General features: G+C 44.2%; 1 protein-coding gene across 2 annotated transcripts in view; it reads left to right on the forward strand.

The window, feature by feature from the left end:
- The window catches only part of MARCHF4 (membrane associated ring-CH-type finger 4), a 110,189-nt gene that overhangs the window by 69,811 nt on the left and 15,839 nt on the right, over positions 1-24,539 (forward strand). The window contains exon 2 of one of the 2 annotated variants that reach the window (XM_082238561.1): positions 17,272-17,433. In XM_082238561.1, the coding sequence (XP_082094687.1) occupies positions 17,272-17,433 (162 nt within the window). The remainder of the gene's footprint in view (positions 1-17,271; positions 17,434-24,539) is intronic. The other variant, XM_082238562.1, reaches the window with a different exon arrangement.

The raw sequence follows: 24,539 nt of genomic DNA on the forward strand, positions 1-24,539 counted from the left end.
GATGCAAGTAAATGGCCTGTGTGATCTTCTGCCAAATGGCTCTGCAGAGCTGACGGCCCACATTCTACTATTTTAGTTTCTACTGAGGATTTCTATCCTTGATTGTCAGGACTTGTGAGCTTTCTTTGTGCGTAAATTGCATCACAGATTGACTGGTGTTTCTTCCACTGCTACACCAAAATACTTTCAACCCAGAGATCTGTTCCTTTATGGTTTCCCAACAGTACAGCATTGTGACATAATCACAGATGTCGGGAATGATTATACATGTTGCACCTCCTTGTTTGTGGAAAAAGGGGGCAGCTCCTAGGGGCCAAGTTCCCTTTGGCCCCCACAATAAAATATATGTGGGGACCAGCCCCCCACCAGGTTGATGGGCATTGCCATTCAAATGGTGTGTGTGTGTGTGTGTGTGTGTGTGTGTGTGTGTGTGCCGCGTCTTATAGCAGTTTATGGGTGCCCTTGCGCTCCCAAACTCTGTTACTGCAGATCTGTAACAGTGTATTATGGGAAACATTTGTTCAGGGTGTTAAAATCTGAAGAAGGGAAAAGTCATGGGGCAACTCTTAAGGATTAGTTTCCGAGCAGCACTGAGGCAACAATATAAACAAAGCCCTCTAATTATTTTATGTAGCAATTACACCATGCCATTGATGGCAGGGGATCAGATACTTTCTTCTCACGCTTACTTAATTGCTCCCCAGCAAGAGCCAGAGAGGTTATCAGAGTCTTAAGAGACTTCACATCTCTCCATGCTTGCACCATAGACACTTCACAAAAAGCAAAAATAACATGTCACACTGACCCTGCAAAATTATAAGGATCCCCCCCCCCCCCGATATGAAGAGCTGTACCAATTGGCTGGGCCATCCTTTCTTCTCCCAGTTGTTATCTTGGATCTAAGCCAACTTAGGTCAACCTTAAAAAATAGATAGGTTGCCTAAGTAAAACCTATCAAGTGTACATGGGGAGGTTCACCCTATCAAATCAATATCCTCACCTCAGTGCTGGATTTACATATAAGCTAAACAAGCTGTAGCTTAGGGCGCCACTCTCTTGGGGACCACCAAAAAAATTAAAGGAAAAACACACACCTGGATATACATTTCCAAAATATAAGATAAAAAACAAATAAAATAAAACCTACATACAGCAACAGTGTTTTGTGTTGTGTAGCTCCTATTTGTTATGTGCAAATGGCTGTAGATATCTATTAGGTCTATAAAGTAGCATATAGCATATATTCAACACAAAAAACAGTGGCAATTTGTTGTTGAGAAAGGAAAGATGGACATATAAAGGGCCCCATTACCTTCAGTAGCTTAGGGCCTCATCAAACCTAAATCTGTCTCACCTATATTCCTATCTCTTACTGCCCCTCCCGAAGGCAGAAGTGTGCAGAACAATGTTACATGCCAGCCACACAAAGCTGGAGGTTTCTACACACTTCTTCATCCAGGTGAGCAAGAGGCGCAGTTCAAAGACAGCTTATTGTGTATTAGCAGTGCATTTATACTGAACGTTCCACACATCATTCTACTGGGGCTCCCCCAATGTTACTACATTATTGCTGTCTGGAGGGGCACCACTGGACTACAAAAGGGGTGGGTTTGGGGAAACCACATACCAACTGTGGTATGAAAAGGTATAGGATTTAGAACAAGATTTAGAACCTCAAAGCCAAAGTGAGAGCATTTGGGTCAAAATTAAGGGAGAGAAGAATAACAGAGACCTCATTGTGGGAGTTTACTATAGATCCCCAAGCCAAACGGAGGACATAGATGATGCCTTCCTGAAACAGATGGCCAAGCATGCAAAAGGAAGGGAGATAGTAGTAATGGGGGACTTCAATTACCCGGATATTTGTTGGATGTCAAACTCAGCCAAGAGCATAAGGTCAAACAGATTCCTCACTGGCCTTGCAGACAACTTCATTGTCCAGAAAGTGGGAGAAGCAACAAGAGGAACAGCCATTTTAGATCTGGTCCTAACCAATGTTGATGACCTGGTTAGTGAGGTAGAAGTGGAAGAATCATTAGGCACGAGTGATCATGCTCTTCTGAAGTTTACTATACAGTGGAAAGGAGCAGCCAAGCATACTAGGACTCAATTTCTTGACTTTAAGAAAGCCGACTTTATAAAACTTAGGGAAGTGCTGGGTGAGATCCCATGGACAGTAATACTAAAAGGAAAGGGAGTTCATGATGGCTGGGAGTTTGTTAAGAGGGAGATAGTAAAAGCACAACATCAGGCAATACCAATGAGACGGAAACATGGAAGGTGCCTAAAGAAGCCAGGGTGGCTATCCAAAGAACTTTTAACTGAGTTAAGATTCAAAAAGGATGTGTACAAAAAATGGAAAAGGGGGGAAACCACCAAAGAGGAATTCAAACAAATAGCCAGCACGTGTAGACACAAAGTCAGAAAAGCTAAAGCACAGAATGAACTCAGGCTTGCTAGAGAGGTTAAAAGCAACAAAAAAGGCTTTTATGGTTATGTCCGTAGCAAAAGGAAGAACAAAGAAACAGTGGGGTCACTCAGAGGAGAAGATGGTGAAATGCAAATAGGGGACACAGAAAGGGCTGAACTCCTCAATGCCTTCTTTGCCTCAGTCTTCTCCGATAAAGAAAACAATGCCCGACCTGAAGAATTTGAAACAGATGATTCAGCAGAGGAAACACAGCCCAGAATAACTAAGGAAATAGTACAAGAATACTTGGCTAGTTTAGATGTATTCAAGTTTCCAGGGCCAGATGAACTGCATCCAAGAGTATTAAAAGAACTGGCAGATGTGATCTCAGAACCACTGGCAGTCATCTTTGATAATTCCTGGAGAACAGGCGAAGTTCCGGCAGACTAGAGGAGGGCAAATGTTGTCCCTATTTTCAAAAAGGGGAAAAGAGAGGACCCAAATAATTATCGCCCAGTCAGTCTGACATCAATACCAGGGAAGATTCTGGAGCAGATCATTAAGCAAACAGTCTGTGAGCACCTAGAAAGGAATGCTGTGATCACCAATAGTCAACATGGATTTCTGAAAAATAAGTCATGTCAGACTAACCTGATCTCGTTTTTTGTCAGAATTACAAGCCTGGTAGATGAAGGGAACGCAGTGGATGTAGCCTACCTTGATTTCAGCAAGGCATTCGACAAGGTGCCCCATGATATTCTTGTAAAGAAGCTGGTAAAATGCGGTCTTGACTATGCTACCACTCAGTGGATTTGTAACTGGCTGACTGACCGAACCCAAAAGGTGCTCATCAGTGGTTCCTCTTCATCCTGGAGAAGAGTGAGTAGTGGGGTGCCACAGGGTTCTGTCTTGGGCCCGGTCTTATTGAACATCTTTATCAACGACTTGGATGATGGACTCAAGGGCATCCTGATCAAATTTGCAGATGACACCAAACTGGGAGGGGTGGCTAACACCCCAGAGGACAGGATCACACTTCAAAACAACCTTGACAGATTAGAGAACTGGGCCAAAACAAACAAGATGAACTTTAACAGGGAGAAATGTAAAGTATTGCACTTGGGCAAAAAAAATGAGAGGCACAAATACAAGATGGTTGACACCTGGCTTGAGAGCAGTACATGTGAAAAGGATCTAGGAGTCTTGGTTGACCACAAACTTGACATGAGCCAACAGTGTGACGCGGCAGCTAAAAAAGCCAATGCAATTCTGGGCTGCATCAATAGGAGTATAGCATCTAGATCAAGGGAAGTAATAGTGCCACTGTATTCTGCTCTGGTCAGACCTCACCTGGAGTACTGTGTCCAGTTCTGGGCACCACAGTTCAGGAAGGACACTGACAAACTGGAACGTGTCCAGAGGAGGGCAACCAAAATGGTCAAAGGCCTGGAAACGATGCCTTATGAGGAACGGCTAAGGGAACTTGGCATGTTTAGCCTGGAGAAGAGGAGGTTAAGGGGTGATATGATGGCCATGTTCAAATATATAAAAGGATGTCATATAGAGGAGGGAGAAAGGTTGTTTTCTGCTGCTCCAGAGAAGCGGACACGGAGCAATGGATCCAAACTACAAGAAAGAAGATTCCACCTAAACATTAGGAAGAACTTCCTGACAGTAAGAGCTGTTTGACAGTGGAATTTGCTGCCAAGGAGTGTAGTGGAGTCTCCTACTTTGGAGGTCTTTAAGCAGAGGCTTGACAACCATATGTCAGGAGTGCTCTGATGGTGTTTCCTGCTTGGCAGGGGGTTGGACTCGATGGCCCTTGTGGTCTCTTCCAACTCTATGATTCTAGGATTTCAGCAGCAAGCTCCTGGACATCCACTGATTAGAAATGAAGCTGTATGTCTGCCCCAAAACGGGATAAGGTATTATCACCCCCAAGACCTTCGTAAGAACAAATCATCATGAACGCACAATTAAAAGGAAATCTTATTTCTATTAGGGCACCCGGACTTCCTTCTTCAGCAAACATGCTGGACTTTTAAAAGGCAGGGTCCACTGTTACTCAAGCACTGCCTGCAGGGTACTGTGGACATAAAGCAAGGGTGGGGGGGCTGTTTTTCAGCCAGATGACCGCATTCCCTGCTGTGCATGCAAACCTTCCAAGGGCCAGAGGCAAAAGTGGGAAAGCAGGTGAATTCTACTGTTGCACAGCACACTCACACACCCTTCACTATCAAGATACGGTACATAGAAATAGCTCAGTCAGTAGAGCATGAGACTCTTAATCTCAGGGTCATGGGTTTGAGCCCCATGTTGGGCAAAAGATTCCTGCATTGCAGGGGCTTGGACTGGTTGACCCTCGTGGTCCCTTGCAACAACTTTACAATTCTATGGTTCTGTGATCCTCCAACCAGACAAGCAAGGCAAATTAACAGAGTTCAAGGACAAATTCCAGGCGGGCAAAAACACTTGGAGTGGGGTGGGAAGTAGTGCCAGTAAGTGAGTTGGCTGGGAAGAGGGATCTGGCCTAGTACTGAGGGCCAGCTAGAGAGGTTGGGAGGGCAATATTTGCCCTCTGAGCCTGAGGTTCCTCACCCGCGATACAAAAGAAACTGATAAATTATTTGCCACACAAAGTCAGCTGCCTCTACCCATTTACTCCTTTGTTGCATTGTCCTTTCCCTGTACATTTCAACCTCCTTGGCAGGGCCTCACAGAGGCTGCCTTTCTCCTCCTTGAACGGAGCTGTTGTTCTTTTAGCGCTTCATTTATTTACGTTGTTATTCATGGGCCAAGGGAGCTCCTGTCCTGTATGACTGATCTGCATGCGCTTGCTGTTGCTATGGCAACCAGGTAGCCAAAGAACCTCATGGCTCGGTGCCCCCCAAGCCACCCTACCATCATACACACACACACACACACACACACACACACACACACAGCTCTAAATCTGCTATACTCTTTCACCCTGCATAGCAAAGAAAAAAGAAAAATCCCTTCTCTCGCTCAGGACATATTGGCAGAAGCCCTGCTGTTTTCAAAGAAGTTTGAGGGTGCCGGCAAATTGCAGGTCTCATGTCATAGCTGTAAATTTTGGATGGGGCCATCGAAGCAGCTCGCGCCCCACCAGCGCCTGTGCCCGCTTTGATTGTTCATTATGAAAGTGAGAACATAAGCCAAGCATGAGAGAATATAGAACGGGCTCGCGCTGCAAATCCCAGCACGACACTTGCACTGTCTTCCCCAAAGGTTTTCCCGCTTTCCAAGAAAGAAAGAACGAGAGAAAGGAAGAAAGAGCGGGGTGGTTGGGGGGGAACGTTGATGTGTTTCATTTGGTGCTTTGTGAAAGGGGAGCTGGCAATCACAGGGCTCTAAGAAGTATCCCTTTCTATACATTCTCTCTGGCTGGTCCTTTCAGCAAACTGCCAGCACAACGTTTTCCAAGATGCCCATTAGCGAGTGTCTTTCTCCGCTAACAGCTTCCCGCACGAGTAACTGCAAAGTTCAATTTGCTGAAATTATGACGCCATCACTGATAAGAATCGTATTATAAGGCGCTCGCATGTGGAAAGCATTAACTTTTGACTTTGAACTTTTAAAATATGCATTGATTAGAATGGAACAGCTGAAAGCCTTGCAGGATTAGAGATAATAAGGCGCGCACACACACACGCACACACACACACACACACCCCAAACCCTGCCTTAAAAAGAACTATCATCTAAATTATATTCAGATGATATCAGTTAGTGAATCTGTTCTCCTGTTGTATTAAAAAAAATATGTATTAGGGAATCTTTTCTCCTGTTTCCTAAAAAAGAAAAGAAAATTAAACTGGGACTATTTTATTTATCTGTTTATTATTTATTTTAGCATCCCATACGAATCCAGGACAGTTAGTAACAGGCCAAAGTTGTGCCAAAAACAGGTGAAGTCATGCCAAAGTCATTTTCAGTCTGCCACCTTGAATCAAAATTACACTTGGTGTCCAAACATTGACAGAGACTCCCCCACCCCCAGCTTGGGACCATTGTGCCAAATGTGGTGACAATACTTTGGGAGGTGGCCACCACATCTGTGCCAAACAATGGGTAGAGTCACACCCAAGTCATGTAGAGCATGAGACTCTTAATCTCAGGGTCATAGGTTTGAGCAAAAGATCCCTGCATTGCTGGGGGCTGGACTAGATGACCCTCGTGGTCCCTTCCAACTCTACAATTCTATGTTTTGGTCCACCATCTTGATTAAAAATGGCAGGCAGCATCCAAACACTGAGGAAGACTGATGCTCCCATGCCATATTTGATGGTGATATCTCAAGAGGCATCTATAGAGAACAAATGGACAGACTACTTTTTGAAATATATAGTAGATGGTGTTAATTATGTAGAGAAACAAATAGAAGTCTATTGTCAGGATGGGATCTTACAACCACGCACAAAGGATAAAAACTTAATTTATTGTAAGGAAGGGGAAATAATCATTGCCGCAGGGACCTATAATGAACAAGTCATGGCATTATCTCACCAGCAAAGCTCAGGGATTGTCACTTACTCATGTTAGCAATAGCTGACAAAAGTGACAGCTGCATCCAGGTGATATTACCCATGTAATTTCTTGCAGCCAAGTGCTTCTTGACAACTGTCATTTAACCTACTATTATCCATTACAGCTACACTGTTTGGATGGACAAGGGAGTCAGGTGCTTTTTAACGTCTCCTGTAATTCATCCCCTCTATTGTACAGATTTACAAATCTTTCAAAACAAATGTTCTTCTGAGAAGTGAAATAAATTGGACTTTTGACATTTGCAAACCAAATGCAAATGTTCTTCTCCCTTAATGGACTTTGAAAATGGCCCGCTTTGATGTTTACCAGGGAAGTACAGTGAATCACCAAATTCAAACTGGCTCTAAATGATTTGTAATCTATCCTGTAGCTTATATACGCCCAGCAAAATGAACAGGGTAATTGAACATCTCCGTTTTGGAGGAAATGTAGCTAATGCCTACACAAATTACAATCCTAAATCAAGATTTTGGGGTACCCATGTGATCTTGGCCTTGCCATAAGGCCTTTAAATGTTGGGATGGGATGAGGAAAGAGTATATGGCTGCCGCACATCTACAGTGAAGTTTTTATCCGAGGATCTTGCATCCTCTGCTGACAAGATGATCAAATGTGATGCTGTTTTATATTGTCAGGCCATTGGTCCATCTAGTTCAGTATTGTCCGCACTGACCGGCAGAGTCCCCCACAAAGTCTCCCCTAGCCGTACCTGGAGATGCCAAGAACTTTTGCATGCAAAGCAGATGTTCTACATCAGGGGTCAGCAAACTTTTTCAGTAGGGGGCCAGTTCACTGTCCCTCAGACCTTGTGGGGGGCCCAGACTATATTTGGGGGGGGATGAATTCCTATGTCCCACAAATAACCCAGAGACGCATTTTAGATAAAAGCACACATTCTACTCATGTAAAAACACACTGATTCCCGGACCGTCTGCAGGCCGGATTGAGAAGGCGGTTGGGCCGGATCTGGCTGCCGGGCCTTAGTTTGCCTATGCATGATCTACATCTAAGCTACAACCCTTTTTTCTCATCTTTCTTTAAAAGACACAGGATCGCCCTTGGCTTAGCTCAGTGTGGAATTCAAAAAAGATGAGGGAGGGGCAACACAGCTGTGAGCTCCTATCTGGAAGCTCACACATTCATGTAGTCCATGTTTGGTTTACTGTATTGGATTAGCCAGTACCTCCTCACCAGCAAAACCACTGCTTTTCACTTACTCTTACTAAAAACCATTGACAAAAGTGGAGAAGCAATCAAGAAACTATCGCACTAAGTTAATGGCCCCTCTAAACATCCTCTTTGCCGTGTGTTCATGATGATTTGTGCTCATTATTATATCAAGGTGGTTATACATCATCCTGCTTTCAATACTGTTAGCTTCTGCAGATATTTCAGGGAGGACAAACTGCTTGCTTCTAATCAGTACATGTCCCTTGGCTTTCTACTCAAATCCAGCAACTTTGACTACTGAAAATGGTCCACTAAAGCCCCCCTACTGCACTACAGACCAGGCACAATGTTCGGCAACATAGTTGATGCAATAATAGTGCGTTAGTGGTGGGTTTATGGGGGACCATACACATATTCCATTTTATTCTGTGACGCTTCCCCAATGCTATTGCATTATTGCCAACTGGAGAGGTCTTCTTGCGCAATGAAAGTGGGACAAAACAATAAACTGGAAAAAAAGGTTTTAAGAAATTCGGCAGGATGTTACAGGGCATGAGGTGGTTGTTAGCATTTCACTCCTCCGTTGCTGAATGTGTGATTGTTACATCACATGTCAGTGTTTACTTTCTAGGCTTGGAAAGTGTGAGAACGGAAGTCAGTCTTATCTCTCTTCCGCTGTCCTGTACTTTTGTACTTTTCTTTTTCTCTCTCTCTCGGAGAAGAAGTGAGAGGACGCCATGATTGCTTTATCCTGTATACAGTGGTACCTCGGGTTACAGACGCTTCAGGTTACAGATGCTTCAGGTTACAGACTCCGCTAACCCAGAAATAGTACCTCGAGTTAAGAACTTTGCTTCAGGATGAGAATAGAAATTGCGTGGCAGCGGCGCGGTGGCAGCGGGAGGCCCCATTAGCTAAAGTGGTACCTCAGGTTGAGAACAGTTTCAGGTTAAGAACGGACCTCCGGAACGAATTAAGTTCTTAACCCGAGGTACCATTGTATATTGCTTAATAAATCACTTAGAATGCACATACTCACGTTCCACTATCGTTTCTGCTATACTCTGCTGAGTGAGTGTGCACATGTCTTTTGATATGTGTCGCTGGTGCGCACCAGGACTGATTTGTGAACGTCCCAGGCTGTGCTTCATCAGGAAGACACCCAGAGAGGTCTGTCTCATTCTGGGGGCTATGTGTGTCCCCAGGCGTGTTCCAACAGTGATTGGGTTTCAAAAGAACCTGGGAAGACCCTGAAACATTTGCAGGCACAAATAAAATATGTGTCAGCAACATCTGGAAGGTCAAAATTCCCCACACCTGATGTAAAGTCTTTGTTACAGTAAACATTGTTTTTTAAATAACTCATAAATATAACAAAATATAGTTTCAAACAGAAGCTTGTCAGGAAACATTTTGATGGCTTTAGCACCTCACTAACAAAGCCTTACGTTGCTACTGCCCAGCAAAAAGGAGGAATGCAGGTCAGGTAACAGAGCATCATACAGTGTGATGTGGGAGCTATAGAATAGGGACACCTTTGGCCCTTCAGATATTCCTGGACTCGAACTCCCATCAGCCCCTGCCAGCATGGCCCATGGGCAGGGAGTTGGAGTCCAACAACATCTGGAGCTTCCAGAAGCTTTCTACCACAAGATCCCCTCCTTCTTTGCTCAGGATGTTCATCCTGGTTTACTCTCAGAGCTAAACAAGCAGATACCCAAGTTGTAGACTTGTAGACCTCAAGCGCTATGACCAAATGTACTAACACATGACTTGTATTTTTGTGTCAGAATGGTTCTGCAAAAGGGTTGTGTGGCAAGTCGAGCAGCTTCTTCATATGACTCTGAGTACATTTTTTTGCCTCCTCTTCTTGTTCACAAAGCCGCGGTGCGAAATGCCTCATATCAACGTCTCATGGATTAAATTCAGTCACCGTTCTCTGACAGTCAGTGAAGGACTGGCTGTGTCACTCTACAGTGCCCTGATTGTATCTTCCTGCAGTGAATCAGGGCTGTGTACACATCATACATGTAAAGCACATGACTCTCCCCAGGGACTGCAGTTTGCTACAGGTGCTGGGAACTGTAGCTCTGTGAGAGGGAAACGATAGTTCTGAAGATTCTTTGGGTGAGGCTATGTGCTCTATGGTGTGTACACAGCCCTTGGGGTGTATGGGGTGTTAGGGGAGGGGTAGTACATGGGGAACATGTCATGCTCCTTCTGTGGCAGTTTGTCCACCTTTGGTCCCCACCCTGCATTCAGCTCTCACCTGTGGTTCCAAGAAGCTGTCAGTATGTGATAGTGGCCACACTCTAGGCACTGCTTTGATTGCCCAGTAGAACCAGGTAGGAGAAGCTGATGGGTCTCAAACTCCTGGTGAGTTAGGGACTTACCCTGGATATGAAGACAGGCTCTGGCAGATTGAGCAGACAAGACCAATAGTGGGTCCAATGGTCAAGAAGGTGGCTTCTACACATGCTGTAGAGGGAAGTAAAGGGCAGATGAGGCTCTTCAACCTGGTAACCCATCTAAGAGAAGGAAGACTCCAATCCTAAACCTCTCCTGCCTTTCAGGTTATCTTTGGGAGAAGAAAAGCCTAAAGAATAAACCCTGCACAAATCTGGAGTGGAGTCCCTAAGACAGTTGGATGGCGCTTTGTATGCCTCCTTCCAGCAACTCCTGCAGCCAAGCTGGTGCCAAATGTATTGCTCTGCTTTCCTTTGGACCACATCAGTTAGGTCAAGAGGGGAGTCTTGTTGTCTGGGCAGCTGAGGACCTCCATGCACACTGCCCAGGTCATTTGACTTCACCTCTCTCAAGACAGACAGATGCCAGCCAACCAACACAGCCCTATCTTTGTCTTAAAGAGTGCTTTCTCCCTTAAGAATATTGGATTTTTGAGTTCAATTTCCCTGAGTTTCCTTTCCATTAATTTAAGTTCTCTCTCTCTTGGCAACTTCTCAGCAGGGTGGAAGCCTGTATCTGCTTCCTGGGGAGTAAACCCCTTTGAACTCAATGGGATGCACTTCTGAATAGACATGGGATAGGGTTGCACTCTAAATTTAGCCACAGGCTCATAAATTGGATTAATTAATGAATCCTTCTCACATCCGCAGATATAAAAGTCAAAATTTACAACTAAGGTTATCTAGTGTCTCACACAAGCCTTGAGTTTTTTGCTGCTAATTTCTGATTCTTGGCAATAGACATTCATTTGCAAATGTTAAGTCACACTTTTCACAAGTTTGCAAAAAACAAATGGCAAAAACATATGAAACATTAACAGAAAAACTACCATCAACACAGTGCAGCCAGCCAAATGTCAGCACTTTTTAAGATCAATTGACTTGAACAAAATCTTAACTTGGACCTTCAAAGTTCATTGGACTGTGTTCATGACTTTAAAACAAACAAACAAACAAACAAACAAACAAACCCCCAAACCTATTCAGATGACATTATAAAAAGCAAAATTAAAAATATATTTGAAAATATGAACATTATTGATGGTCTTAATGCAGAGTTGTAATTCCTCCTGGAGTTTTATTTAGAGCACTGTTTCCATCATGCTTTTATTGCATCACATGAGGGGTCAACATCTACTCTTCTGTCACCTATGGAAAAATTAGATAGAAAGTTTGATTTTTTAAAATTTATTTTTTACTAAACCTTTCCTCCCAAAGGATCCCAGAGTGACAAACCACAAAAGATAAAATGCTAAAAAACATTTCAAAAGCAAATTGAATACAGATGCAGACTGGGAAAGATCTCAGCTTCAATGGCTTGTTGAAAGAGGAAGGTATTTACTAGGTGCCAACAAGACAACAGAGATTATGCTTGTCTAATATTCAAGGGAGGGAATTCAGAGAGTCAATGCCACATCACAAAATGCCTGATTCTTGCATGTGCTGAATGGACGTCCAGATAAGATGGTATCTGCACGAGGCCCTTACCTGCAATGCCCAATGATCAACTGGTTATATAAGGGGCGAGATGATCTTTCAGGTAACCTGGTCCTCAGCTGCAAAGTTAACCAAGCAAATTCTCTGTGCTGCAAGATTCCAGTACAGTACTTGCAAATCCCGGCAGATACAAAAGGTGATTACTTCCTTCTAAAGATCCATTCTTTTTTCCTTTTAGTTTATTTTTATTAGTTCTCAAATTATTATAGAACCACGAAAACAGATGAACAATAACGAAATTTCATAATATAGCCAACTAAAGGCTTGGCATTTGAAACCTAAACATATTAAATGATAACACCCAATCTTAGATCATGACATCCGTATTTCTCTAGATGGCATAGGGAGAAATACCTATAAATCTGAAACTAAATTATATGATGCAAAATCTGTCTTCACCCCTCCCTGGAAGGATCACACTTCAGCAGCATAAACTGCTCTTGGTTTCTCAATGCTACTTGGTGACAGGCACAAGCCGAAATCTTAGGAGCTTACTATTTATTTCATGGGACTTAAACCACATGAGGCCACTGGGAGGGAAAACTGATGTTTGCAAATGGCTTGCTTATAGATCATGAAATATTTGCTGCTAAGTGAGAGATAGCCTGATGTGTTGGGTATCCTAGCTGTCTCAGCCATTTGCTCTCCACTGTGGGGCCACTTAAAGAAGTTTAACAGAAGGGCAGCTAGGGCTAAGTGTCTTCCGTGATGACAAATTACTAATACACGGTTACTGGCATTTACCAGCAGCAGAGTAACAATGTGATTCTTGTTAAATCCCATATAATTATGTTTTTAATGCAGGAAATGCCTAGTGATTGTTTTCCACTTTAATGTTTCCAATTCTTTATCAATTGAATGTGGAGTTACATACACTAAAGAGACCATTAGTGCCACTTTTTACATTTCATTCTTAGCTTATCACACACACAGGGCTTTTTTTTCCCCAGCGAGAGCTCACCGGAACTCATTTCTGGCACCTCTCAGGTGGGCACCATTGGCATTCTAAGAGAATAAGGGGAGACATTCATGGTGAGTGCTGGCATCTCTTTCTAGGAAAAAAAAGCACTGCACACACACAAACCATTAAGAGTCATGCATCCACCATACCCTCTTGTCTGTCACTCAACACTCTTTGGGTATAAACTCCAAGTAAATTAAAAAAACCAACAACCCAGCAACACTGTATAAACTTTCCCCCTTTCCCCTTTGATAAAATGGGTGTCCCACGTGACCTCACTGTGCTGGCGACAAAGTGGGAGTGGGCCCTAGCCCACAAAAGCTGCATGCGGCAATAACATGTATTAGCTTTGAAGATACCATAAGACAGGTATGGGGACTTTTGCGTCCTGGGGACTGCATTCCCTTAAGGACAACCTTCCTGGGGCCACATGGAAGGAGCCAGAGGCAAAAGGTGGGTGGAACAAGGGATGTGACTCTTACCTATGTACAACAGTCTACATTTTAGCCATGCAAAAGTCAGAGGTTGCTACACATACACACCCCTGCACACACATCTCTTCATCCTTTTTCCAAGCAAGCAAGAGCCTTGGTCACATTTCAATGGCATCTTCCAGACAGGCAAAGGCATGTGAGGTGGTCTGGAGTGGGGCCGTGGAGGGGTGTGGCTTGGGGAGAGCTCTGAAGGACACAGAGAGAGGACCAAAGAGCTGCATTTGACCCCTGGGCCCAAGGTTCAAGCAAGTGGGTGAGCTGCCATAGGACAAGGATGAAAGACCTGAGGCCCTCCAAATGTTGTTGGTCTCCAGCTCCCATCAGCCCCAGCCAGTATGGCCAATGGTGGGATGATGGCTCCAGCAACATCTGGAAGGCAGCAGGGTCACAATCCTTGCCATAGGAGGCCCTGAGGGCTGAGTCTCTGTAGTAATGGCTGATGATAGAGTGAAGCATTGCCTCTAGCTATTCGCGGTTAGAGCTAAGACCCCACTCGGTAGCTTGTTCTTGTGGTTGCTTTGATTTTCCTTTCCCTGTTCATCAATGAGCAGCCTCTTGTTTTGGGCCTGCAAAGTGAGTAACTTATACTAAAGAAGAACATGGCAGTCTTACTGAGAAGTTGGGAATAAAGCAGGGAAAGTGTTAAGAATTACTAAAGGCAGGGTGCGTGCGAGGTGGGAATTAGACCCAGGAACTCAATAATTCCTGCAAGGAGAGTTAATATTTCACTTGGGAGTCAGACACCCACATGTTCAGGAGCGGCTCTTTAAAATGATCAGCTACTCAGTGCTTTAAAATGGGTGATGATCTCTTGGCTGTTTGTTGTATTTTACCGAGAGTTTTATTGTAAGCCACTTAAAAGCTTGCACTCAAGCAGAACATAAAATGTTGTTAAATACAAGAGAGACTTACAAGGCCTGCTGATTTCCCAAGTTATCACATTTTCACACCCCTTAACGGAATAGTGGAGAATACCCAAACAACCTAGTTGCCACTTGTGCACATATAATTCCATATACACTAATACATTGTGCTCCCCCGGACTACATTTAGTATTTTTGTTGGGACACATGCTGCTACCAGTTGGTGTTATACACACAAATGACTATTATTGAATAGCTTGCCTAGTGGAGACTGCAGTTATTATGCAATACCCTAGCAGAATGGATTCATCACTGAGGAAGGAAGCTGACACAGGACAGTCCAAGCACCCTATTAATACTGTCTGAAACCACCACACACACATACACCCCACAAAATGATTTTTTTATTACATCTATTTTTCACCGCTACCATTTTATCCTCACAATAGCCCTGTAAGGTAGATTAGGCTGAGAGAAAGTGACTGGCTCAAGGTCACCCAGTGAGCTGAGTGGGGATCTGAACCCTGGTCTCCCAAGATCCTAGTCCAACCATCTACAGGCTCTCCATTGTGGGATGACATCTATGCTGCCATACTCAGTGGCGTAGCGTGGGGGGTGCAGGGGGGGCCGGCCGCACCGGGCGCAACATCTGGGGGTTAGGGTTAGGGGGCACAAATCCACGGGTTAGGGGGCGCAAATTACTTGCCTTGCCCCGGGTGCTGAAAACCCACGCTACGCCACTGGCCATACTTCGTGAATAACAATGTGGGTTTCTCTCTGATCTGACCAAGAGCTCCTGGTCTTACCTTTGTGGCATGAAAAGGATCTGTATTGCACAGAAGGTCATATCACATGAAGGTATCAGAAGAGGTAATCCCATTTTAAATCTCACTTCCTACCAATTCCACCCTTAGCCTAACCACCCGAAAGTATCAGCCAACGAGAAATTGATTTTGTTTTTTTGGCAATACTGCTTCTTCAGCTGCTGTTTCCTCCTGGTTTATGCCCTTTTCCTCCCAATCCAGTTTCATAATTAAACTCTGTGGTGGGATAGGGACTACCCAACCTGTGCAGATGGTGGGGGTGGGGATGGGTGGGGAGGAGTGTCAAGGCGGATATGGCTCTGCTATCTTTATTCCCAGGTTCTTTTGCAACACAAATTGCTACATATACTGTCGGATGTCAGAACCACTCGGCCCTGAGCTTCTGAGTTTGCATGACAAGGAATGGCAGGATTCACTATTTCTCATTATAAACCAGTTTGTAACTTGTAACAATGCAATGAATATTAATGGTGTTTTTTGCTGACGATCTAACTTGAATGCCAAGCAGCTTTGGCTGGATTTCTGAGCAGGTGCTGCATTTGACTTAGAGTCAAGCAATCAGGTTGGAGTCTTGGGGGGAAGGACGTTATGGAGAACATAGGGGAGAGACTTGCCACAACCCCAGAAAGCACAGCTGCCTGTATGAGCCCACCAGCCTGTTAAGATTATCTTTCAGGGCTCTGCTCCAGGCTTCATCTAGTAAGAAACTTAGGCTGACTGTATGATGCAAAGCAGAGACTCCTTGGTGGTTGCCCCAGTCCCCTGGATCACCCTTTCTCCAGAGGTATTTTTCTCCCTCTCTTACAATGCTAGAACTGTGCAGTATGTTGGATGGTGCACAAAAGAAAGAAGAATTCCATTGTGGAATTCGCTCCTACAAGAAGGATGGATTGCTTTAAAAGCGTTTTAGACAAATTCACGGTGGCATAGGCTATCAATGGGTACTAGGTGTGATGGTTACACTCTACCTCCACATATCTGTTGATATGCAATGGTCTTTGGATAGCTGGAGGAAAATCATGCTGGGCTTCAATAGTAATAATTGTTTTATTATTTGTTAGTTTTGATAGAAGAGTCTAATGACTGAAAATTTGGTAAGGCAGTGTATAAGTGTTTAAAATAACTGGAGAAGCTGGAGTTCAGTAGTGTAGAGCTATGCTACAATAAAAAAGCCCTTGAGCAAAATAATAATAATAATAATAATAATAATAATAATAATAATAATAATAATAAATTTTATTTATTATAACCCACCCATCTGGCTGGGTTTCCCCAGCCACTCTGGGCAGCACCCAACAGAATATTAAAAACACAATAAAACATCAAACATTAAAAACTGCCCCCTGTCCCCCAAAAACAGTACTTCTGTCTTGTCAGGATTCAACCTCAGTCTGTTAGTCGCCATCCATCCTCCAATCACCTCCAGGCACTCACACAGGACATTCAGGTAGAGCTGAGTGTCATCTGCATACTGATGAACACCCAGCCCAAACCCCCATTGGGGAGAGGATGGAACCCTGAGGGTACCCCACAAGTGAGAGCCCAGGGGTCTGAACTCTCATCCCTCAACACCACTTTCTGGACACAGTCCAGAAGAAAGGAGTAGAACCACCGTATAACAGTGCCCCCAGCTCCCAGCCCAGAAGGATGTTATGGTCAATGGTATCAAAGGCCGCTGAGAGATCCAGCAGAACTAGGAAACTGCTCTCACCTTTGTCCCTAGCCCGCCGGAGATCATCAACCAGCGCGACCAAGGCAGTTTCAGTTATGTGTGCGAAGAAATATTCAGCTCTCCACATGCCTAGTGCCAAGAGGTGGCCTCATCTCCATGTGGTTAGAGGGGGAAATCTGAGGCGGGACCATGCAGGAAACAGTTGGCTGTTTTCTACCCTTGGGGTGGGGGAAGGAATGCAGCTCCATGTTCACGCAGGCCTGCCTGTGCTCCACTGCCTTTGGACGGGGGCAGCAAAAACCAGCTTTTGATCCTATTTCTCTTTCTTACTCTTTGTTCCCAGGGTGAGTTGCTTAGTCCGTGTCGGTGCGATGGGTCAGTGAAATGTACACATCAACCTTGTCTGATCAAATGGATCAGTGAGAGGGGATGCTGGAGCTGCGAGCTGTGTTATTACAAGTACCACGTCATTGCCATAAGCACAAAGAACCCCCTGCAGGTAAAGGTACTAGAGATTATTTCAAAGTCCCTTCTTCCATTGTTTTGCCTTTTTTTAATGCTTTCCTCTCATCCATTGTGTGTGTGTGTGTGTGTGTGTGTGTGTGTGTGTGTGGCATTTTTCATTGTACAGTGAATGGCAGAAATGTTCTTTCCCATTTTATTTATTATTTTGAAAGCTCTGAAAAGATGTTTATGAATGTTTAATAATATAATCAGATTTTTTTAAAAAAACACATACACACACAACAACAACAACAACAACTCATCTTTTTATTTGTTCAGCCTTGGTCACCAAACCAAAAAAGTCTCCTATTATGTCCAGAAGATTCTCAGAATCAAGCTAAGACGAGGCTTCAGTAACATCCGCACAGCCCACAGGCAGAATTATAATGTCAGCTGCCTTTTCTCCAGCTCCAGGATCTACCTTCCTTTTTCATTTTCAGCTGGCACAGTTTGCACAGCCTTTTCTTAAATACTGCCAGCGGCTCGCTTGAGAGATGGCACTGGATGTATGTTTCACTTACTGTCACAATGCATCATGGGTTTCCTGGGCTTGCCATTCTTGTGCTATTCTTATTTTGATGTATAGCAACATTCGCTGCTTGAGCCAAGCAGGTGGCGTCCATCCATCCGCTGGGTCAGAAGCTCTTTCGCCAGCACAAGGGCACCTGTTGAATTCCACTCAATGTTCCTAAGAGGCCATCATCCCTCTAAGTCCCAAAACATGTCGGTTCGATATTAGAGCCCTTTAGCACTGCAGAGGCATCGCTCTTACACAATTAGCTGAAACAGGAATTAAAATGGAAACTGCACACAAGCATTTAAAAGAGTCCTTTTGTAAAGAAGCCAGCCCTGGACCCATTGCACTGGAAAAATTACTGATCAGTCACAGGTACACCCTCCTTGGGGAAGCTTGGGGCAACTGCAAGCATTCTGGGATGGTGCAGGTTATATAGATCCATTCCAATCTGGGTTCAGGCTTGGTTACCTCACTGCAAGAAGTGAGGGGAACCAGGCAGAGGGCCTTCTTGGTAGTGGCACCCGCCCTGTGGAACGCCCTCCCATCAGATGTCAAGGAAATAAACAACTATCCAGCTTTTAGAAGACATCTGAAGGCAACCCTGTATAGGTGTCAGGGACTGGATTGGGGCGGAATGGTGGAGACCATCACCCCCTGCAATTCCCTGAGAAGTGTGAGACAGTATGAGTGCACAGTATGCACAATTCAGGGACACGTGGAAACAAAATGACTGGATTGTGGGCAAAGCAGCTTTTCTTCCCTGGGTGTAAGACTTCAAGCACTCTGATTTAAAATGAGTATGTGCTTTAAAAGGAGGGGGAGGAGTATCTCGCTCCTAGCATTAAAAAACCAGATCAGGTTGCTCCTGATTTGAATACAGCATAGCTTCAGGAATAAAGACCAGATACAAATTAACCACAATGGCAGTCAGTACCCAACATTTCAAATGAGCTGGCAGGGAAGAAAATGAAGATGAAATGGTTCCCTTTTATGAGTTCATTTCTTTACTGCGTTCTCAAAACAATATCAGTGCAGCCTACCGGTGCTACCGAATATTTGTTTTATGCTAGACTCTGACATTAAAAAACAAATAGAATATGCTATGTATTCTGGTCACGTCCACTTAGGGTAAAACAAGTGTGTGTGTGTGTGTGTGTGTGTGTGTGTGTGTGTGTATACTGCACCCACGTAGATATTCCAATACCGTTCATGAATCTGAGAGGCACAGTTTCGTTCATGTCCCGGCAAAGTGATGTGCCGCAGTTGGAGTGTTGGACTAAGGTGTGGGAGATGTGGGTTCAAATGCCCATGAAGCTCAGCAGGTGACCTTGGGCCAGTCACTTCCTCTCAGTTTAACCTCCTTCATGAGGTTGTTGTGAGGAGAAAATGGGGGAGAGGAAGAACCATGTATGCCACCTTGAGGTCCTTGGCGGAAAGGTGGGCTATAAATATTATAATAATATTCCAAATATTTGAACAAATTACTAAAATCTTACCTGCATCCTACATGGCTGGAGTTTTTTCAAGCTTGGTATGTGTTTGATTTCACACCAATCAGCTGGCAGGTAGCTCACTGAAAACCATCATTCAAGTGGCAGAGGAGCCGTGTGTCTCTTGCACTGGCCTATTCAATTTATAGCAAATAGTCCTATTCAGGCATTCAGAAGAATGTGTGAGGGCTTAAACTGGTGAGAGAGAAGAAGCCTGTGTGCACCACTGCTGACTCTCTTCTGTTGACTACTCAGAAGGTCTGAAGGGGACTTCCAAATGCTTGGGGCTGGATGTCTTTACAAGCCGCCTCCTCCTCACCTTATCAGGGAGTGTCACATGTCAGAAGGAGTGCATTTGGCCCAAAACACAAGCTCCCTTCAGACCTTCTGGGAAAGTCAAGGGTGGTGGTGGTGGTGGTGGTGCTGGAGTGGGCGTGCCCATAGCGCATGAGGACAATGAGAGCTGGCCTGGCCTGCGTGCCTGAAATGTACTCGGAGTCGAGAGTGGATTTCATGCTCTTAATTCAGCTCATAGTGGTGAGGAGGAATGGAAGTTCCCCAGAATGTCTGCTTTATATATATTATTTACACAATGGGCCCCACATGATTGGCTAATTCCAGGATTCTCCTGTAAGCCAATCAGGTTGCGGATTCATTTCCAATCAGACTGCTGCATTCTAAATCCTATTGTTCTAGGACCAATCAGACTGCTGCATTCTGAATTCTGTTGTTCTAGGACCAATCAGACTGCTGCATTTTGGATCCTATTCAACTCAGTACATAACAGTGCCCCTGCTTCCTCCGCTCCCCAGTTAAGCCACACTGTTTCTTTTGAGCAGGGGTAGTAATAATAATAATAATAATAAATTTTATTTATATCCCGCCCTCCCCAGCCGAAGCCGGGCTCAGGGCGGCTAACAACAATAAAACAGTACAAAGGTACAACATAAACAACATTCTAAAATCATTCATTATAAAAATTAATTAATTAATTAGTAGCCATGTGATGCAGAGAACCTGCGGTTTGACCGGGAAAATTAGAACCCCACCCCTCCAATTACACAATTCAAATGTAGTCGGAAACACCGGGCAGAAGAGCACAATTAATTATTGTTTTATGCCACCCTCCCTCCAAAGAATTCAGGGCAGTGTATGTTGGGACAGTCTTCCATTGCATCCTCACAGCATCCCTGTGAGTAGGTTTAGGCTGAGAAAGTGGAGACTGGCCCAATATCACCTAGTAGGATTTGTGGCTGAGCAGGGGATTGGAGGATGCCTCTGCAGTGTCCAGCTCTCTGAGCCGCTCTGTGCTACGTTATGCTATCCTGAAAGGGATGCATCTTTGAGAGCATGTTATACCAAGGAAAGGAGCTGCTTCTCATTGTTTCCTGGGAACGTGTCATGGCACTGATTTTGATCTATAACTCCATTACTGGCTTGAGCCGAATATACCTCAGAGGGTACCCCACAGCTAAGTCCCAACACAATCTCTGAGATCAAAGAAGAGTGGCCTCTTTTTCTTTTTTATTAATAGTTTTTATTGTGCTTTTTAATCAGCTTTACAACAACATATGCAGGTGCCACGCCGCAAGTCCAATTTTGTAGAACGATCCAAATCCCCCTTCACTTTCTGCCCCCTGACCCCTCCAGTTCCCTTTGTGGCTCAGTATCGGGAGTGCTCCAGAACCAATCAGCATAATAAACAGTTCTAACTACTGTATTAGCTTTAAAGAAAAAGGGAGGAAGGGAAGGATAAAGAATAGCAGAAACAGAGAAAGGAAGAAAATAGTAAAATAAAGCGTTTCTTATCGATTTCCCATATCCCACTATGGGAAATGGTCTCACTTGGCTATAATAATGTGAGGCAGAAGACCCTCCTTGATGTTATGCAGCCATGCATGGGGAGGAGGGTATGTCTGCCACAGGGCAAGCTGCCAAAAGCATGTAGGCATGTGTGGCCTGTGTCACGCTGCAGAATAAGGTCCTGTGTTTTGAAGGGCTGCCAGAGGACAGTTCTCTGTTTCTTAGTCCTTTGTTTGAAGGCTGCCTGGTCCAACCCTGCTTCCACTGCAACAGTGCTGGGCAGTTCAAAAGAGCCCTTGTAGATTCCTTGTTGGGTTTTGCTTTTTTTAAATCTGCATTTACAAATCTGCAAATGCTATCTAGGAATGTAGCGTTCCTGATATCCAGTGTGGGGAAACAGTAGCCAGCATACACCATACATAGCTTGAGCCAGTATCAGTGCAGCCTGCGCAGCCTGTAAAACAGAGAATACACAGAATGGCCGTGCTGCTTTTTAATTAAAAAACAACAACCCAGCCACCAATCAAGCATCCTCCCCAAATAAAACCACTTGTACGGCTCCAAAAGTGATTTCCAGGAACCCTGACATATCCTCGGAAAGCTTCATTCCCAGGCAATCTTGTACATTCATGTAAGTGGCCATAAAATCATTCTTGGAAGGTTCCTTGCGTCAGTGAAGTGGCTACTTAGCTTGAATTTACGCCCATTAAATGTGCCTTTTCTACTTTGTATAGCTGGGGGTGGGGATTTCATGGGGAAAGGTAACATTTTTCTCTGATGGCCCTAATCAGAGCATAACCTTAATAAACAAACTAGCTGTCCATCTGTGTGACACAATGGACATTTCACCAAAGGACAGAAGGTCACGCTAGGCCCCAAAAATCACACAAATAGTTTTATAGAGGAGCTATATAGAAGATGCCTCTTGGTTAAAGGAATACTGAAAGCAGGCTCCTTTAATCTAATTTCTAATGCATTTGTGGGGCAAAAAATTCTCTAGATGAATCCCCGAATGCTAAGCATGGGATCTCAGAGGCTGCTTCATTAGGTGGACTTCTTTTTTACAGGAGCTGCTTTGCATTACTCCGTATCACAAAACTGGAACTTGAATATATAGAAGGATTAAAGCAGTGATAGGGAACCTGTTGCCCTCCAGATGCTGCTGGATTGCAGCTCCCATCAGCCCCAGCCAGCTTGGCCCATGATCAGGCATGATGGGAGTTGTAGTCTAGCAACACCTGGACGTTCAAAGGTTCCTCACCACTGAATTAAGATCTACCCCTTACCAATTCCTACCTTCACACATTTTTGCCTGTAGGTGGTGTGCTTTGTATTAGCGCTGCCCTCTTTGCTTTCATTGTTCTTTTTGCATATGAGTTTTGTTGATTCTCCCTTCTGCGCTTTTTCTGGATGGCTGCTGCGTCAGCTCGCTCGCTTCTCTTCATGGCACTGCTTGCCAGGCTGCTCTGATGAGGCAATGATACAGTTAGCCTATTTTAGCCTTGCGAGTGTGTCAGCAATCTAGCCTTAGGTTTGCAAAGGCCCTCTGTGATCTCAGGATGTCAGCTGCAGGCATATCACAGTGCATCTGAGGGCAATTAGCTGAGCTGTTCTGATGTCATTATCTCAGCTGCTCTGATGTCACAGAAGGCTTTGCAAACGTGACTCCTCAGGGGCCATGGAGAAAGCTTTTATTCTGAGCGCCAAAATTTAGGAGCAACATTAGGTTAAGTTAAACAGCACTGGCATGTATTTGCTGCAAGGGCTTTCAAACCATTCCTTGACAAAGCCAGAAACATACATGACACTTTCTGCTTATTAGGGATGTGCTTGACTAGCAGTTCAAGGGGTCTGCATCATTCTTGTTGCATTCATTGATAAGACAATACTTCCAAGGGGGGGGGGAGGCAGTTCAGCATAATCCTACAGTTCTATTCAGAAGTGCCATTGAGTTCAATGGGGCTTTCTCTCAGGTACGTGGTATATATAAAATCACAGCCTTTCACAAACAGTTGCATTCCTTTCCACACCCAAAGTGCTGTTGTTGTGATCATAGAGCAACCAGATAATGGTGCTCAGAGCAGGACAAAGGACAGCAGCCATGAAGTGTGTAGAGAATGCAAGATGCTGTACTATAAAACTGGTAAGAACAAACATGGATGTTTTTGCTGTTAAACAAAACCTTTTATTGAAATTTCACACCATCTAGAAGAGAAGCACAGGGCAAAATGCACACAGCCTCAGATACTTCAAAATCTATCTAGCCAAAAGATGAGATGTTTAAAAATAATTTGTAAAGCCTATTTTCACAGATGGATGTCATAACAGAGTGAGTAAATGGAAGGTTACTTGAACCAATCTCACACACTATTTTGCCAGCCAAACATGTAATGTTGGTGGGTAAGTTCCTGGTGTTAGTATATTTCACAATGTTGTCCTCTGTAAATAATCACAGGGGCTCTGCACCTATTAAACAGCTATGGAAGAGCGAGAGCAGCACATTACAAAGTACTATAAAAAGTCATAGCCACAAGAGGCCTGGCCTCCTCAAGCATTTTGTAGGCATTTCCATTTATATGTTATTTTTAAAAGTACAGTTCTGGGATTATTATTTTTTTTATCCCTTGTATAATGTCAATTTTTGTGTACAAGGCAAAAATGAAATAATTTCTCTCTCTCTCTTTCTCGGAAACCTGGTCATTTCTTATCCCATCAAATGATTTTACACACACACACACACACACACACACCTATTTCTCTCTCTTTCTTTTCCAACTTTTTGACACTGCCATGAGTTTCTTGGGCTTTCCAAATAGGCGGCTGGCAACACGAAGAGTTGGACATGACTAAACGACTAAATAACAACAACAACACAGTTGTGGACCCCACCTTCACCCATTCTCCCCGGGCTCTGAAATGCAGAAGAGTAGTCAGGCCAATGAAATTTGGCAAGTGGATTTCATATTTGCTCCCAGTGGTGGAAGTTCCAGACTGGGGACGGACTGCTGTTTTCCTTCAAAAGAAAAGTGATCAGTTTAAGCTTAAAAGCATGGATATAGGGATGCACTGTTTAACCCTTAGGGCTATGGCTGCATCCCCATCCCCTGGGTACCATTAAAAGCCCCTGCTTGGTCATGCACAGAGAGCCTCACACCCTTTAGGCTACTCAGGATTGCTCCTTTCAAATTATGATGTGCCCATGCCATCGTTATTCGTCTGTGTGCCATGGGCAAATGAATTTTACTACCACCATGGCATGTTCCCATGCTAGTTTCTGCAAAACTAGCCATGACCAAT

This window comes from Podarcis vaucheri (assembly GCF_965113315.1).
Source record: "Podarcis vaucheri genome assembly, chromosome: 1".
Lineage (NCBI taxonomy): Eukaryota > Metazoa > Chordata > Lepidosauria > Squamata > Lacertidae > Podarcis > Podarcis vaucheri.